Raw genomic sequence first — 16332 nt, forward strand, 5'->3', positions numbered from 1 at the left:
ATTGATTGTCCTATACTTTAACAATTCTATAATCAATCGTAATTCACATTCAACATCTAGCTAAATGATAACAAAATGTGTTTAAACTGAATAAACAGATTTTGTTTTGATAAATTAACCTAATAATATCTACTATATACTAGTAGCATACAAGCAATATTGGGGCACCATACCATAGGCTGCAAGAATATCATGTCCCCCTAAAAAATACATCCTCCAAGGATAACATATATATATATATATATATATATATAAGTTGTCATTCGCAATCGCAAGTATCAATCATCATCAAACTAACTATTAACATCATTTACAAAAATATAAATGACTACTTAATATGCATTAAAAAGATTAGAACAGCATTTACAAAAATATAAATAACTGATTGGTCTGTTTTGAGGGATTAGAATAGCTACTGCTTTTGAAACAAGGGCTCTTCTGTGGAAGTGATTATTTGCAAAGTTAAGGGTTATGTTCTAGGTTGGGCATCATGTTTAATGTATCAAAGTCTGCTAATCTCTCTTTTTTTTTTTTCTTTTTTTCTTTTTTGAGAGTTGTAGAGTCAGGTTGTATTTTTATTTTTTTTTTAGAGTTGTAGAAATCATGCTTATTTGATCATCTGACATCAGATGGTAGACATTTATTCAACGGTTGGAAATGAAACACATCAATTTGGACGATTGGGAATGTTTGTTTAACCTCACCTTTCGACGATAACTATCTAAAGTAGGGATCGCAATTTGTATGCTTATAGCTTGTGTTACATATGCATGCATATAAATTTTATTATGATCAGCCAAATGATATAACGACCAACAACCAGTATCTTAGCTATGTAATAATGGACTCAACATTATTTGCCTTTGTGAAAAATCATGCAGAGATGCTCATTCGGTGGGAATATTTACTAAGACCATCAACCATGCTTTGATTTCCATGATATACAAACAATGAGTTGGGAGTACACAGATATTAAGTGCATTACTTCCACTGGTGCTTATGTTATGTACAAATGTGAGTGCATGTGTATTGCAAGAGGATCAGACACAAATTCAAGTATGCATGTAAGTTGCCAGAGGATCACCCACAAATTCAAGTGCATATGTGCATCTGTATTGCCGAGTATCAAACTCCGATTCATGTGCATAAGTATTTGTGTGTTGCCATGGGATCAAACACAAATTCAAATGCATATGTGCATGTGTATTGCCAGATGATCAAACACAAGTTCAAGTGCATATGTACTGCCAGATGATCAAATACAATTACGTCCCCACAAGTTAAATTCCATCAAACTAGTTGCTATAAGAGGCAATTAAATGGTGAATCAAACAGTGATTGACACCATTTGACCTACATACTTCAAGGAACTACTTGGAGATTGAAAAGGCTTGGACCAAGAAACAGATTGACGCCATTCACCACTTGCCACTGCAAATCAAGCTAATCCACTCATTCGACAGGCCACACTATTGAAATCAAGGGATGGACGGTGGATGGATTTAGTGTACAAGAGTGGCCCACCTATTGAGTGGATCTGCTTGATTTTTGTGATAGATGATCATGATGGTGGGGCCGATTGTTTATGTAGCTAGGATGTCCCACACGAGTGACATTTTCGACAAGAAGACCGAGCTGCATGTGTGCTAACTCCTACCCCTGCTTGTCTCTAACCACGAACAGACGGCGTTCAATCACCACAGTTTGAATGCTTCTTTTTTTTTTGAAAGTTCTAGAAATAAGCATGATACATCATACACATTCCACATTCAAATAAAACTATCTAAATGAAATACACTGAAAGAGAGAAATCATACACTGAAAGAGAGAGAGAGAGAGAGAGAGAAATCATACCGGTTGTGATTGGACTGAGGGACGAGCTCGCTCTGCTGGTCGGACGGCGAGACGAGTAGAGAGGTAGAGGTCCTTTGGTGGTTGGACGAACGGACGAGCAGAGAGAGGCGGAGGTCCTCTAGTGGTTGGACGGACGGACGAGCAGAGAGAGGCAGACAGCCTCTGCTGGTCAGAAGAGAGAGAGAGGGCCGCTGGTCGGACGAGAGAGAGAGAGAGAGAGAGAGAGAGAGAGAGATTTGCTGGGGTCGGATAGGGAGAGGGTTTGGTGGGGTCAGGCGTTTTCATAAAAGGGGAAAGCGACTGGGACTAGGGTTTTTTTTTTAAGGGTATATATACCCTAAAGGGCAAGTCGGGCCAGGTCGAGCCAAACTTGGACATATCTGAACTCGGCCCGAACTCTGTTTCGGGCTGCAGAAAATGGCTCGTCCCGACCCGAACTCAATTTCGGGTCAAGCCGAGTCAAGCTTTTTCGGGCCGAGTCGAGCGAGTTAATTAAGCTAGCCCGGTTCGTGTACACCCCTAGCCACGTATCCCATCGGCTGATGCATATATATCTCTTCTTCAAGGTCCCCATGAAGAAAGACTGTCTTAACATCTAGCTGCTCTAAATGCAAGTCATCTGTAACCACTATACTCAAGACCATACGAATCGTAGACATTTTCACCACTGGTGAAAATATTTCAGTGAAGTCGATACCTGCCTTTTGTTGGAACCTTTTCACAACCAATCTAGCCTTGTACCGTTTCGAACCATCATGCTCCTCCTTCAGTCTGTAAATCCACTTGTTATGAAGAGTTTTCTTACCCTTAGGTAGAGTGACTAGCTCCCATGTACGATTAGACTCAAGAGAGTCCATTTCATCATCCATGGCCTGTTCCCACCTAACCCCTGTATCTGACTATAATGTCTCTTCAAAACACTCTAGTTCACCATTATCTATCAGCAATAGATAATGTAAGGAGGGTGAGTATCGGACCGTGGGTCTCCTCTCCCGAGTAGACCTCACAACCTGTCTGCGGCTCTGCCTCATTATGCTCCTGTACATGCTCATCCTGTGGCGCTGTAACACCCATGTCCGATTACTCTTCCAACTCTACGAATTCTTTCTCCTTGACCTTATTTTGCTGCATACTATCCTTATGCATCACTTTTTCATTGAAGACTATGTCTTTGCTTCTGATGATTTTTCGATTTTCTGTATCCCAAAAACGGTAGCTAAAATCATACTACCCGTAGCCTATAAACGTGCACTTCTTGGACTTCACATCCAGCTTGTTTTTGTGCTCTGCATCAATGTGAACATATGAAGTGCAACGGAACACTTTGAAATGTGGAAGGTTCACTCCTTTCCCGGTCCACGTTTCTTCTGGTAGCCCACCATCCAATGGTGCTGAGGGACTTCATTGATAAGATATGCGGCAGTTTTCACAGCATCTGCCCTAAACGTCATGTGCAACCCTGCATGTAACCTCATGCTCCTGACGTGCTCAAGGATGGTCCTGTTAATGCGCTCAGTCACACCGTTCTACTGTGGTGTCCCTGAAATCGTTTTCTAATGTTTGATTCCATTTGCTACACAATACTCCTTAAACCTCTTATCACAGTACTCTCTCTCATTATCTGATCTGAGACATTTTACTGTTTTACCTGTCTCATTTTCTACCATACTTTCTACTTCTTAAATACATCAAATACATCAGATTTATACTTTAAAAAATAGACCCACAGTTTTCTACTAGCAACATCAATAAAAGAAACAAAATAACGTAAGCCACCAAGAGATGATACCTGTGCCGGTCCCCACACATCAGTGTGTACAAGCTCCAACAGATGCGCCTTTGGAGCGCGTCCTGTTTTCTTGAAACTTACCCTCTTCTGCTTGTCATACACGCAGTCCTCGCAGAATTCCAAGTCAATACACTTTAGCCCTGGTAGCTTCCCTTTTGACAATAGCACTTTCATCCATTTCTTACTCATATGTCCCAACCTCTGATGCCATAACTGCCCATTCACTCCAGTTGATGCGACTACGAGTGAACTATACAATCCTGAAGTCACGTACAAAGTACATTCCTTCTTGCCTCGAGATATCACCAAGGCACCTTTTGTAATCTTCCAGGAATCACTAGTGAATGTCGTCACATATCCAGTATCGGCCAACTGCCCCACTGAGATCAAATTCCGTTTCAAACTCGGTACATGTCTGACATCCTTCAATTTCAAAGTCGTTCCGTCTTTCTGATTTATATGAACATCTCCCTTTCCAACAATACTACGCAGCTCATCATCACCCAGGTAGACTCTCCCGAAGTCACCTGCACATAATCACGCAGAACTTCCTTACACAAAGTGGCATGAAACGAAGCACCCGAATCTATGACCCAAAACTCATTCCTCACATCAAGAGACGAGATCAACGCCTCTGTGTCACTCTCCTCAGATAGATTCACTGAATCATTCCCACCTTGAGAGCTTCCTTCTTGTTTCTTAAGCGCCCTGCAATCACGTTTCATGTGTCCCTTCTCGCCGCAATACCAACACTCGTCTGTTTTTCGGTCTCGCGGACTTCTTCCTTGACTTAGAACGTCCGTGTTTATTGTCTCCTTTGTTCAGCGATCTTCCTCTTCCTTCAACGTTTAGAGCATTCCCTAAATCCCATGAAACTCCCGATGCCTTTCTTCTAGATTCTTCGCTAAGAATTAGACCGGCTACATCATCAAATTTCAGCTTTGTCGACCCTAAAGAACTGCTCACAGCAATCACCAAACCATCCCAACTGTCTGACAAACTGAACAAGATTAATAACACCCTAACCTCGTCCTCAAAAGTGACGCCAACGGATTCCAATTGGTTCATGACTGTATTGAACTCGTTTAGATGTTCAGTCACGCTCCCACCATCTGACATCTTCATGTTGAATAGTTGTTTCATAAGATGAACCTTGTTGGACGCTGAGGGTTTCTCATACATCGTAGCTAGGGCTTCTATTAATTCTTTTTTGGTCTCCACCTTGGATATATTGAAGGCGACGCTCTTAGACAGAGAGTCGGATCGTTCCTAAAGCCTTCCGATCCAATAAAAACCATTCATCATTTGTCATCTTCTCTGATTTCTTCTCTTTTCCTCCTAGAGGAATATAGAGGTCCTTCTGATACAGATAATCCTCCATCTGCATCTTCCAAAAGGCAAAGTTTGAACCATCAAACTTCTCAATTCTAGTCTTCCCTTCTTCCGTCATCGCTCCCACTTGAACTAAACCAATAGCTTTGATACTAGTTATTGCGCAGCACACCAACAACGCTAGTGAACCGAGATCCAATCTCCGGTCTCACCCACAAACGATAAACAAAAAGAAATATAATCTAGAAGAAGAATCAAAGCATTCCAAATAAACCACAAGACAGAATATACGTGGAAAAACCCCTACAAGGGTGAAAAACCATGGGTGCAAACTTCCACTATGAAGAAAACGAGATTACAAGCAATATACTAACCTCTTGATGCTCCCATGCACAGAGATAACCCATAGCCTAGCTTAGAAAAGCCTTTCTCATACCCTAGAATAGCCCTAGGAACCTCTATTTATAGTTTAGGCAACTCCCTTCCGCACATTTGCGAAAACTACCTCAAATTTACGCAGTCCGCACCAAATCCGCGCAAAATCTGCATAACCTCGACTAGTCGAGAGAGGTCCTCAACTGGTCGAGCGGGCCACTCGACCGGTCGAGCATCATGAACCAAAAATAACTTTTGCTCGCTGGACTTTGAGTCGAGCAAACCCTTGACCGGTCAAGCGGGCCACTCGACCGGCCGAGCGGCATGGTCCAGATGAGGCTCCACACCTCAACAGAAAGAACCCATGATATTACAATATTTTATACCTTTCGGATTCCAACCCACCAAGCTTCCAATCCACGATTTCTTCCCCAAATAGGAAATTCAATCAACAAGAAATGAAGAAGAGGTGCTTAAACCCATCCATAACGCACAAGCATGATGACCCATCTATTCATCCATGCATGCACACAAATGCATTATCCACCCATCCAACCATCCATCTATGCATCCATCCATGATCCATCCATGCGTGCACGCACACACACACACACAGGCATAATCCATCCATCCAACTAGCCATCCATGCATACATACACATCCATGATCCATACATCCATCCATGAATGCATACATATACACACATGCATTTCATATAACCATGCATTTAGACAACAAAAAAATTCAAACGGATTTTTTTTTAATAAACATATTTCTTTTAAAATATTTTTAATAAACATATTTCTTTTAAAATATTTTATAAAAAAAAAAAAAAAGATTTTCCACCAACAAATGCAACCCATTAATCATAAACATGGAACATAAATAAGAAAATATCAAAACAAAACAGAATTTTTTAAATTTTTTTTTAAGGTTGATTTTTATTTTTTTTTTCAAATTAAACAAAAGCTCTTTTTAATTCAAAAATAAAAATAAGTAAAAAAATCAAGAGATCAACATGAATCCATAGATCACCCCACCCTCATCATCATGTTCACATTTAGGCCCCCAATTACTTATTTTAGGCATGAAAATGGGGGAAAAACAGACTCTTCCCAATTTTTCCTATTTCGATCATCTAATCTCTCGATTTTCTGCTCAAATCCATGTCAGTGCATGAGAATCATACATAAACATGAATTCAAAGTGAAATCCACGAGATAATCAAAGAACCCATAATATTACAATATTGTATACCTTTTGGATTCCAGCCCACCGAGCTTCCGATTTGCGATTTCTTCCCCATATGGGAGATTCGATCAACAAGAAATGAAGATGAGGTGCCTAAGCCCATCCATAACACACATGCATGACGACCCATCCATTCATCCATGCATGCACACAAATGCATTATCCATCCAACCATCCATATATGCACGCATGCATCCATCCATCATCCACCCATGCATCCATCCATGCGATTCACAATTATTGGGTGGGACCTGCAATTCATCACCAATGTTGCACCACGAACATAATGATTGCAAGCTCCATCGCCGATCTCATGTTGCTCATTATTATGAACATAGGTCTATCCTAAGGCCTTCGTCAAACGGTCGGTTGTTGCTCGCAATCCTTGCATGGCTTGCAGATTCTCCCATTGGAAAGCTTCAAATATTGTCGCTATCATAGGATTGTTCTTGATAAAGGTAATTTTAGTAATCTCTTATCTCAGTTGTATCATAGGATTTCCTATAAACACAAGTTAGTTTTATTGGAATAGAAGCCAATCAATCAGTTCTACAATGAATTAATTAATGATTCCGAATAAACTAACTAAAATAACTTGTATTTTATTGGGTCGAGTTATTGGCAGATCCTATGATCCATATCCAAATTGAATACTTTTTTTTGTGTCAGTCCTTTTCCTTACTATTTACTATATGGATATCAAATCAGAGTAGGTGCAAATTCTCCCAATTTGTGACTAACCATACGATTTGTTATATAAATAGGTACATGTTCCTTTCCATTATGAATATCAATTGTATGGCTGATCATTGTGGGTATAATGGTAGATGCATGGGACCAAGTTATTATTACCTCTTTTTCCTCCCCATGTTATTGTGAATTATGGCCAATACCAGGTATATAAGCAGTGATTTCAAATCCAGAGGTTAATCATACCCTAGAAACTTTACGTAAGGCAAAGCTTGGTTTTTTTAAAGTGATAGTGGAAAAGTTGACATATAAGTCACCCTTACTGCCACTCTATAGAACCGTACATGAGATTTTCACCTCATACGGCTCCTCGTTCAATTCTTTCAAAGTAATTGGATCCTTTTCCTTGTTCGAGAATCTCCTCCCTTCTTCCACTCCATCCCGATTGAAGCCCCGTCCATGGAATTGTTGCCCACACTATTGTTAGATCTCATAGAACTAAGGAAAAGCCTCGCTCTAATACCAACTGTTGCAGGGAAGACCGTGAAGGGATAATGAAAAAGATCATTGTCTTTCTCAAGTAATCAAAACCTTGAATCCACAAGGTAGTTTTCTTAAATCCACAAGAAAAAAACAAACAGAGAGAGAGAGAGAGAGATAAAACTCCAATATTTTTTTATTGAATAATGTCTAATGTGTATGTTTTTTTCCAATTACACCATTAATAAAGAAAAAATAAAACCCTAATTGAAAGTCACCCGAAATAACTCATCTCAAGCCTAATTTGCCAAAAATAGAAAGTCCAGATAAACCTTACTGGGGGAGTCCTAGCATGATTACAAGTAATTTCTAAAAAGGACATAAATTTAAAACTATAAAAATAAGGAAATATGACAAAAATCGAAACTACTAAAAATAGTAATTTTTCCTAAAATCCCAATTTTGAACTAAAAGTGTGCGTTTTCTAGTGAAGCAGTCGAGTGCGACCCACTATGTGAGTCGGTTGACCCCGGATGGCCCATTACGGTAAAGATTGATAGGTTGTGCGTCCTGTAACGATACTCGAATCAAAAGTTATGGCTGATGTACGGTTCACACTTCAAACGATAATCTCCCTATCTAGATTGAATTTCTTCGAACTGGATGTGCCTGGGGCCCAATTACGTCATGCCCTACGTAGGAGTTATGACTGGGCTCGGATCTAACAGACTACTTTCGCTTCCATTTGGCCTTCTTTTGGTCCCACCACACTAGGAATATGTCTATGCCACGTCCTACTTCAGCTTTTCACAAGTTTATAGAAGCGGAAACAACTGTAGGAAAAGAGCGGACAAGGCATTACAGGAAAAAGCACAAATTTGGAAATTTGTTTTTCTAAAATTGATTCAGTGGCTAACCAAAAACACTTAAGCCTAAAACATGATTTTCAAAATCACAATCACCAAAACAACAACCAAAAAAAAAAACATTTTTTTAGCAAAGCCAAACATGCCTAAAGTGATTGGCAACTCACTTTTTTTCTCTCTCTTCTCATTAACAATTGAAAAAATTTGGTTACAAGAAGAAAAGCAAGATACAAGAATCCATGTGGCCGATGAATGAACACAATCAACACAAAAGGATGGATGAGAAACGCCTTATTAAGACATCTGCCCTGAAATTAGCCCCCTAACGACATGCATCAAAGTTGTATTTGACGCCAAAGACAAGTTTTTTATCAGTCCTCTAGAGAGAGAGAGAGGGAGCAAGCTGCCAAAGGATTAACTAGAAACAAAAATCAGGCATTAGCATGTTCTCTAGGCTCATTAAATCAGTAGGAGAAAATCAGATCAGGTAGCTATTTTTTATTTTTTATTCTTTCACACACACCATGGGCACTCGAACCCATGACCTCAATGTTGAAACGCACTCTGTCTACTGCTGAACCATGGGTTGGCAGTTGGCACTGGATCAGGTAGCTAATTATCACTACCTTGTAAATGTATTAAAGTGCACACACATGGGTAGATAGATAGTTGTTTGCACACAGGGAGAATTAGATAAGCAACTAAGACAATAATAAGTATCATCTAGACTTGATTACAGTAAGTATAGGTACAACATCAATCCTCATTCATGAACAAGAAACCCAGAAACAGAATTATGTAAACTAACTAATGAGCAAAGGGGTTCAGGATAGATAATGTCTAACCATGATTGTATGTACATTCTGTCTGAAACGGATGGAAATAGATTTCTTATTCATGGCGTGATATTAGCCATTAAAAAATCACGAAAAGAAGTTTCTCAACAACCAAGCAGCATCACAAGAAAACCATAAAATCTAAAGAAAAACAGAGAAACCAACCTCCATCAGAAAATGATATCCTCGTCCTTCTCTGCCGTCCCAGACAAGAAGTTGTGCGCAGCATTAATCGAAATCCCCCTGTTCAATGAGACTTTCTCTGCAACCTGCTCCTCTGCAAAGTCCTTTGCTGCTGCAAGCTGCCTCTCAAGCTCCCTCTTCTTGTACCCCTGTATCTTCTTCAACCTGAAGAAATCCTCCCTCTCGAGCTCATCCAATTCCGCTTTGATATAACTGATAGTATTTTCCAGCCTCGGCTTCACAACATTCTCCAGAGCATTCACCCTCCGATTCGTGGTCTTAATTGCCTCGTCAAGCGTCAGAAATGATGTCTGAAGTGAAGCTAGCTCGACAAGAACTTCTATTGCTTTAACATAAGCAGTGCGGCAAAGCTGAATCTGCTGGCCACCACGGGCCAGGCCAGTGAGATCATTCTTGGTCTCCCCATCATGGAAGTACTCGAATTTCGGGAGTTTGACGCCGGCAACATTCTCTTGGCGGGACCGGACTTTTAAAGATGCTGAATGGACATTCTCGAGGACAATGTGCTTGATGTTCTCACCAGCAACATATTTAGCTTCAGTGAGTGCAAAAGAAGAGGTCTTCATGATGTCACCCATGGTTTCCTTTGTGGAGACAATTTTCTTAAGGATTTGACGGAATTGAACTGTAAGAGCATCGCTCTTCTTCTTGAGGAGGGCATGGCCGCGAGTGGCACCAACAAGGCGGGCTTTCATGACGCCAAGCATAGTGACGGTGGGAACGACAGTCAGACGCTGACTTTGGCCGGACATTTTTGCGATTATCGAAGATCCTGGCTGGAAACTGAGGAGAAAGATTAGGGTTTATAGCAACTTGAAGAATTTTTTAAAAGAACTGGAACACAAATAGCTAGAAACGAAAATCCCTAGGGGCTTGTTTGGCAGTGTGGATTTGAAATCATGTGGAATCAGGTGGATTTAATCCGTAAGGAATCAAGTGGATTTGAAATCATTTGAAATCATACCTTTGAGGTGGGAGTTCAAAAGGAGCTCATTTGGGGGAATTCCTCTCAAATCCAAATCCCTCCAATTCCTTGCTACCAAACAACCAAAAAACAGCAAATCCCTCTTCCACGCTGCCAAAAGAGCCCTAAAAGTTCCTAGATCTAGATGCAGATTTCTCAAAGACCTTGCCCTAGAAAGACTTAAATCCCTCAAAGCTCGTTAGATCCTGCAGTTAGAAATGCCCAAAAGCTACTGACTGTTATCTTCAAAATTTTTGGCGATTGCCCATTTCTGGGAATTCAACAGCTTTCAGAAACCCGACCAAGAAATTCCCGAAATTCTGTTTTTTAAATAATAATAAACAGATGTCCATATCTTGACCTGAAACAAAAATGCTAGAAAATCACTCGATTTCCGACCTCTATCAGACGCTTCGATTTTCACAAACTTCTCAAAGATTTCGAGCTGGAAATGACCAAATGCTTTCGAGATCTGAAACCCTAAAAATGCTAGAATTCGCCCGATTTCCAATCTCCTTCAGATACTTCAAATTTCACAAGCTTCTCAAAGATTTCGAACTGGAAATGACGAAATGCTCCGAATTTCGAGATCGACAACCGTAAAAAATTCGATCGACACAGGAAATCCTACTAATCAAACAGAATTCACGACGATCAACGTAGATAGAAAACTTACAGTTTCTCTGGATCTGTTCTTCAGGAAAAATATATATATATATCGCAGATGGCTTTCCTTTTCTCGTTTGGATGATTGATCTGAGAACGGAAGAGAAAAGGCCGGGAAAATGGTACAGAGCATTTCCCTGCTGAAGCATTTGTTGCAGGGTAGTTATATGATGCTCGGGCTGCTTCGACGCTTCATACGCAGCCACTCAGAAATTGTACATGTGATGTATACTGACTGGATGGGGATTGCGTCCATCACCCAGTCCAGACCGAGAACGTATTGGCTACTCCCCCTGCCACCAGCCAATGGCTGATGGTCAGTGCTCTGTGGGCCCCACCATGATGTATGTGCTTCATCCATGCCGTCTATCTATTTTTATAGATCATTTTATGGCATGAGGCCAAAAAATTGAGGTATATAAAAATTCTCAAGTGGACCACATTACAGGAAACAGTATTGAATGAACGTTGACCATTAAAAACTTTTTGGAGGCCATAAAAGTTTGGGATCAACTGATCTTTGTTTTTTCCCTTCATCTGGGTCTGTATGACCTAATCAAAAGATTGGATTTCAAATAAACAGTACAATGGGCCTTAGGAGGATTTTAATTGTGGATATCCAATCACTATTGTTTTCCTATGGTATGGTCCACCTGAGATTTATATCCCTCTCATTTTTTCCATCAGCCCTAAAATTATCTGTAAAAATGGATGAACGGCATGGATGAAACACATACATCATGTGGGGCCCACAGAGCACCGACCGCCAGCCACCGAGCTAGTGGCAAGGGGAGTAGCCAATCCGTTCCCGATCAGACCGGATGAAAAAGCGCCGCATGCCTGACAGACTCGGATTCGGTAGTGACCCCTATGTCCGGGAGCGGATTAGGTGTTGCCTGTAACACCTACCGTGGGGCCCACCTTGATGATTTGTTGTATATCCACGCCGTCCATCGGTTTTTCCAGACCATTCTAAAATGTGGTTCTAAAAATGAAGAAGATCAAAATCTCAGGTGCACCACACGACAGGAAACAGTGGTGATTAAACATCCCATCATTAAAATTTTCCTAGGCCCATACTAATGTCCACCTGAGATTTATAACCCTCTCATTTTTTTATTAGCCCTAAATTTATCTGGAAAAATGGATGAACGGCATGGATGAAACACCTACCATGGCGCCCACCTTAATGTTTATTTTTCATCCAACCTGTTGATAAGGTCAACCAGACCACTTATGTAGGGAAAATGTAAAGATCAACTTGATCCAAAACTTTTGTAGCCCATAGAAAGTCTTTAATGGTCATTCTCTACCATTTCTAGAGGTGTGATCCACCTGATACTTGGATCCGCTTAAGGTTTTCCATATCATATTAAAATGAGATGGAAAAACAGATTAACCGTGTCGATGTACAACAAATTCATCAAGCTAACCTCACAGGGTAACACAACAAATTGATAAATTACTTTATTAAATCATTTTGATTATTAAATTTAAATGTTACGCCATTTGCGCATCCTTCACCGGCACATCCCCACTCTCTGATCCTCTTGCCGCCTTCGTCCCCTCCACGGTAGATTCACACTTTATTCCCTATCTGTGGATTCGTCCTCTCCCTATTCCAAAATGGGCGTTCCTATCACTATCAATCCTAGCCTCTTTCTCAAAGAGGAGGAAGACCCTAAGGACTCAGTGGTGATTATTTGTAAAGAAGGAGCTTTGCTTTCACAGGTGAAGGACTGGATAGCAAAAACAATGGGCTTTAACCTAGGAAATTATAAGATTAAACCGGTGGGTTATAACGAATTATGGCTTAAGGTATGCCTCGGGATCAACTCGGAAATGTTGATCATGGCTAGTCACCTTGATTCTGGTAGTCTGGTGGCTACAGTAAAGAGGTGGGAAGAATTCTCGAGCTTTGGCATGGAGAATGTTTGATTCCAAGTCTAGGGAATCCCATTAGAATTATGTTTGATGAATTCTTTATTGCAGTCGCCACTTATCTGGGATCGTTTCTGGAATTGGACGCGAAGACGAAGCTAGGGGAGGAGATCGGAGTCATCAGACTCAGAGTTAGAAGAAAGAAGGGAATTGACCCGCCTTCGTCGGTAAAGGTGATCGTGGAGGACCATTGCCTCGACTTCCCAGTGATCAAGGAAGCGTTCGGTGATCCGCTACCTCGTTGGGGCGATCTATGGCGAATCAGGGAAGGTCTCTCGCCGGAGCAGCCATGAACCTCTCATTTATGGCGGAACGAAGGTTCACAATTCTCATGTTCCAGCAGATCACCGGTTCTGACGCCTGCCATCTCTCTCTCCGCCAGCAGACGGAATGATCGCTCCGTAGCCACCACTACGACATGTGGAGTCCGTCTATCATCTCAGTCGCCCTCTCCAGCTCCTACCCCTCCTCATCAGGCGTGTGATCTATCGAAGGACTCTGAAATGGCAACACGTGCTGCTTCTCGAAAGACACATGCCTCCAACAATCAACTTTCAGTCGAGTTTCCAGCGTATATTTCGGAGAATGATCAAACTCGTCTGGATTTTATCCAGGAAAATCTGCAACCGGCGTCAGGGCCATTATGTTAGCTCCTATCGCGACACGATATCTTAGACACGTGGCGCTCATAGAAGGAAACAATGATGGTCGTGTGGAGCTCGAAGAGTCTGATGGGTGTACGTCCTCTCATCACGAGGATCTATGTGTTTGATACGTGGAGGGAGCTGAAGGCAGATTAAGTCCTACCCTTCGACACGTGGCAAACGCCCAGGTCATTCCTCCTCTTTCGATTCGTTTTTCAGGCGGGTCTACAGTGGATCCAGACCCGACCTGCGTTTCCACCCGATCAACCGTCGAACCTCACTTGCCTCTTTCGGTAGCCTTTACTTCCTATTCTTGCCCCACTCCCATGCCCCCTTACAACCTAAGTCCCCTTTCTGCCTCGAACGTCCTTTCCAATCCTCGTTTTCTGTTCGACCGAAGTTCGTCAAAGACCCACTCTCTGGCGTATTCACCCTATTCTCCTTCTGCTTCTTCCCTCCCGTCTATTGACGCTCTGGACATGGGGTTGATCACTCTTTTTCAAGATTTTGTGTCTTCTGGGTGTCTTATAAAGGAGCCACTGCAGATGATAACTGATCCTCTAATTGATCTTTTGACATCGGAAACGAACAGATCTGAGCTATTGACCAAGATCTAGAAGAAGCGGTGGATACGAGATGTTATTGGTAAAGTGGGTAGATCTCTTGGTTTATCCTTTGGGGATAGGGTAGAAGACTATATTACCTTATTTCAATGTATTGAAAATAGAGGCAGGCCCATTGAGAAGAAATCTACCCTTGCTAAACACTTAGTCAAGATATCAAGTTCTCACGAGCTGCTATGTCTAGAAGCTAGTCCAAGGTTCATCTCATCTTCTGCTTCTAGTTCTAGACGTCAGGGCAAACGGGGAAGTGTAGTGATCTCATGAAGATGATCTCATGGAATGTTAGGGGGTAGGCTCCAAAAAATCAAGACATAAAAGGAGCCTCATTAAGGCAACCATCAACACAAAAAATCCTGACGTTCTATGTCTGTAGGAGACTAAGGTCTCTCATTTCAAAGACTCCCTCTTGACTTCTATGTGGAAAGCTAATGATGCGAAATGGCTAACTGTTGATGTGGTCGGAAGCTCGGGTGGGATTCTTATCACCTGGAAATCTTCTAAATGGGACCTTGTCTCCTCTTCTTCAGGCACCTTCTTGATGTCTATGATTATTCAAGATAAGTCTTCCTCCTCTCAGTATCTCCTTTCAGTTATTTATGGGCCTATCAGTCAGTCTCTAAGGGCTAGTTTATGGGATGAGCTTTCACAGGTTAGACGGTCATTCTCTGGACCGTGGTGTGTGGTTGGCGATTTTAATATTACGCGTTATCCAGAGGATCACTCCAGACGCAGAAGACCCTCCTCCGCCATGGCTCGCTTTTCTAACTGGATCCAGCAAGAGGAGCTTATTGACTTGCCTCTCTTGGGTGCGAGATTCACTTGGACCAATGGTCGGGCCTCTCCTATCCAATCTCGTTTGGATAGATTACTTGTCTCACCTGAATGGCTTGAAGCTTTCCTGACCATTAAGAAAATCACCTTACCGCGAACCACTTCTGATCACTACCCGATTCTGCTGACTGTGGAAGATGAAAACTGGGGCCCAAAACCTTTTAGGTTCAATTCTTCTTGGCTCCATTTAGAGGGTCTCCATCAGAAAATCGTAGAATGGTGGAAGTCCTTCCAGGTGAAAGGATTTGCTGGCCATAAGTTACTCTATAGACTCAAACTTCTCAAGGAGAAGCTGAAGGAATGGCGAAGGGAGGAAACTCAGAATCGTGAGGCAAAGATTGAAGCTCTTATGTCTGAGTTACAAAAAATTGATCGCGTCTCTAAAGAAGTTCCGATGTCTAAATAGGCCTTAGTCAGGCATATCTCCATCATTCAAAACCTATCGAACAAAGCTCTAGAAGAAGAAGCGTCTTGGAAGATTAAGTCCAGATCCAAATGGATTGCAGAAGGGGACAAAAATACTAAGTTATTTCATCAAATGGCCAATATGCACTCTCGAGCTAAGGCTATTCTCAGCATTTACGACAAAGGCAATAGAATCGAGGATAGAAAAGAAATAGAAAACCTCGTCATTTCTCACTTTCAAGAGCTTCTATCGTCCGAGGACTGGTCCAGACCGACTCTTGATTCGATTTCCTTTAACAGGATTCGGGCTGATGATGCGGATTTTTTTGAAGCCCAATTTATAGAAGAAGAGGTCAAGGCCGCCGTAGATGCTTTGGGAAGGGACAAGTCTCTTAGTCCTGATGGCTTTCCAATTGCTTTTTACCAAATCTTCTAGGATTTAGTGCGCTAGGATGTCCTCCAATTTCTCCATGAATTCTATATGCAAGGAAGATTATCGAAAGGCCTTGGTGCCACCTTTATTTCTCTGATCCCCAAGGTGGCAGGTGCATCTTCATTTGCTGAATTTTGCTCGATTAGCC

General features: G+C 41.6%; 2 protein-coding genes across 2 annotated transcripts; one reads left to right on the plus strand and one right to left on the minus strand.

Moving 5' to 3' along the window:
* Nucleotides 1–9339: 9339 nt before the first annotated feature.
* LOC131242123 (V-type proton ATPase subunit D) lies at nt 9340–11490 on the minus strand. The gene is made up of 2 exons (XM_058240554.1): nt 11318–11490; nt 9340–10460 (listed from the first exon to the last, which is right to left on the minus strand). The coding sequence occupies exon 2, from the start codon at nt 10427–10429 to the stop codon at nt 9644–9646; it is 786 nt and encodes a 261-aa protein (XP_058096537.1). The 5' UTR covers nt 10430–10460; nt 11318–11490; the 3' UTR covers nt 9340–9643.
* A 3440-nt stretch (nt 11491–14930) lies between these two features.
* On the plus strand, nt 14931–15752 carry LOC131241978 (uncharacterized). The gene has a single exon (XM_058240335.1). The coding sequence runs from the start codon at nt 14931–14933 to the stop codon at nt 15750–15752; it is 822 nt and encodes a 273-aa protein (XP_058096318.1).
* Nucleotides 15753–16332: the final 580 nt, after the last annotated feature.

This window comes from Magnolia sinica, chromosome 4 (assembly GCF_029962835.1).
Source record: "Magnolia sinica isolate HGM2019 chromosome 4, MsV1, whole genome shotgun sequence".
Taxonomy (NCBI): Eukaryota; Viridiplantae; Streptophyta; class Magnoliopsida; order Magnoliales; family Magnoliaceae; genus Magnolia; species Magnolia sinica.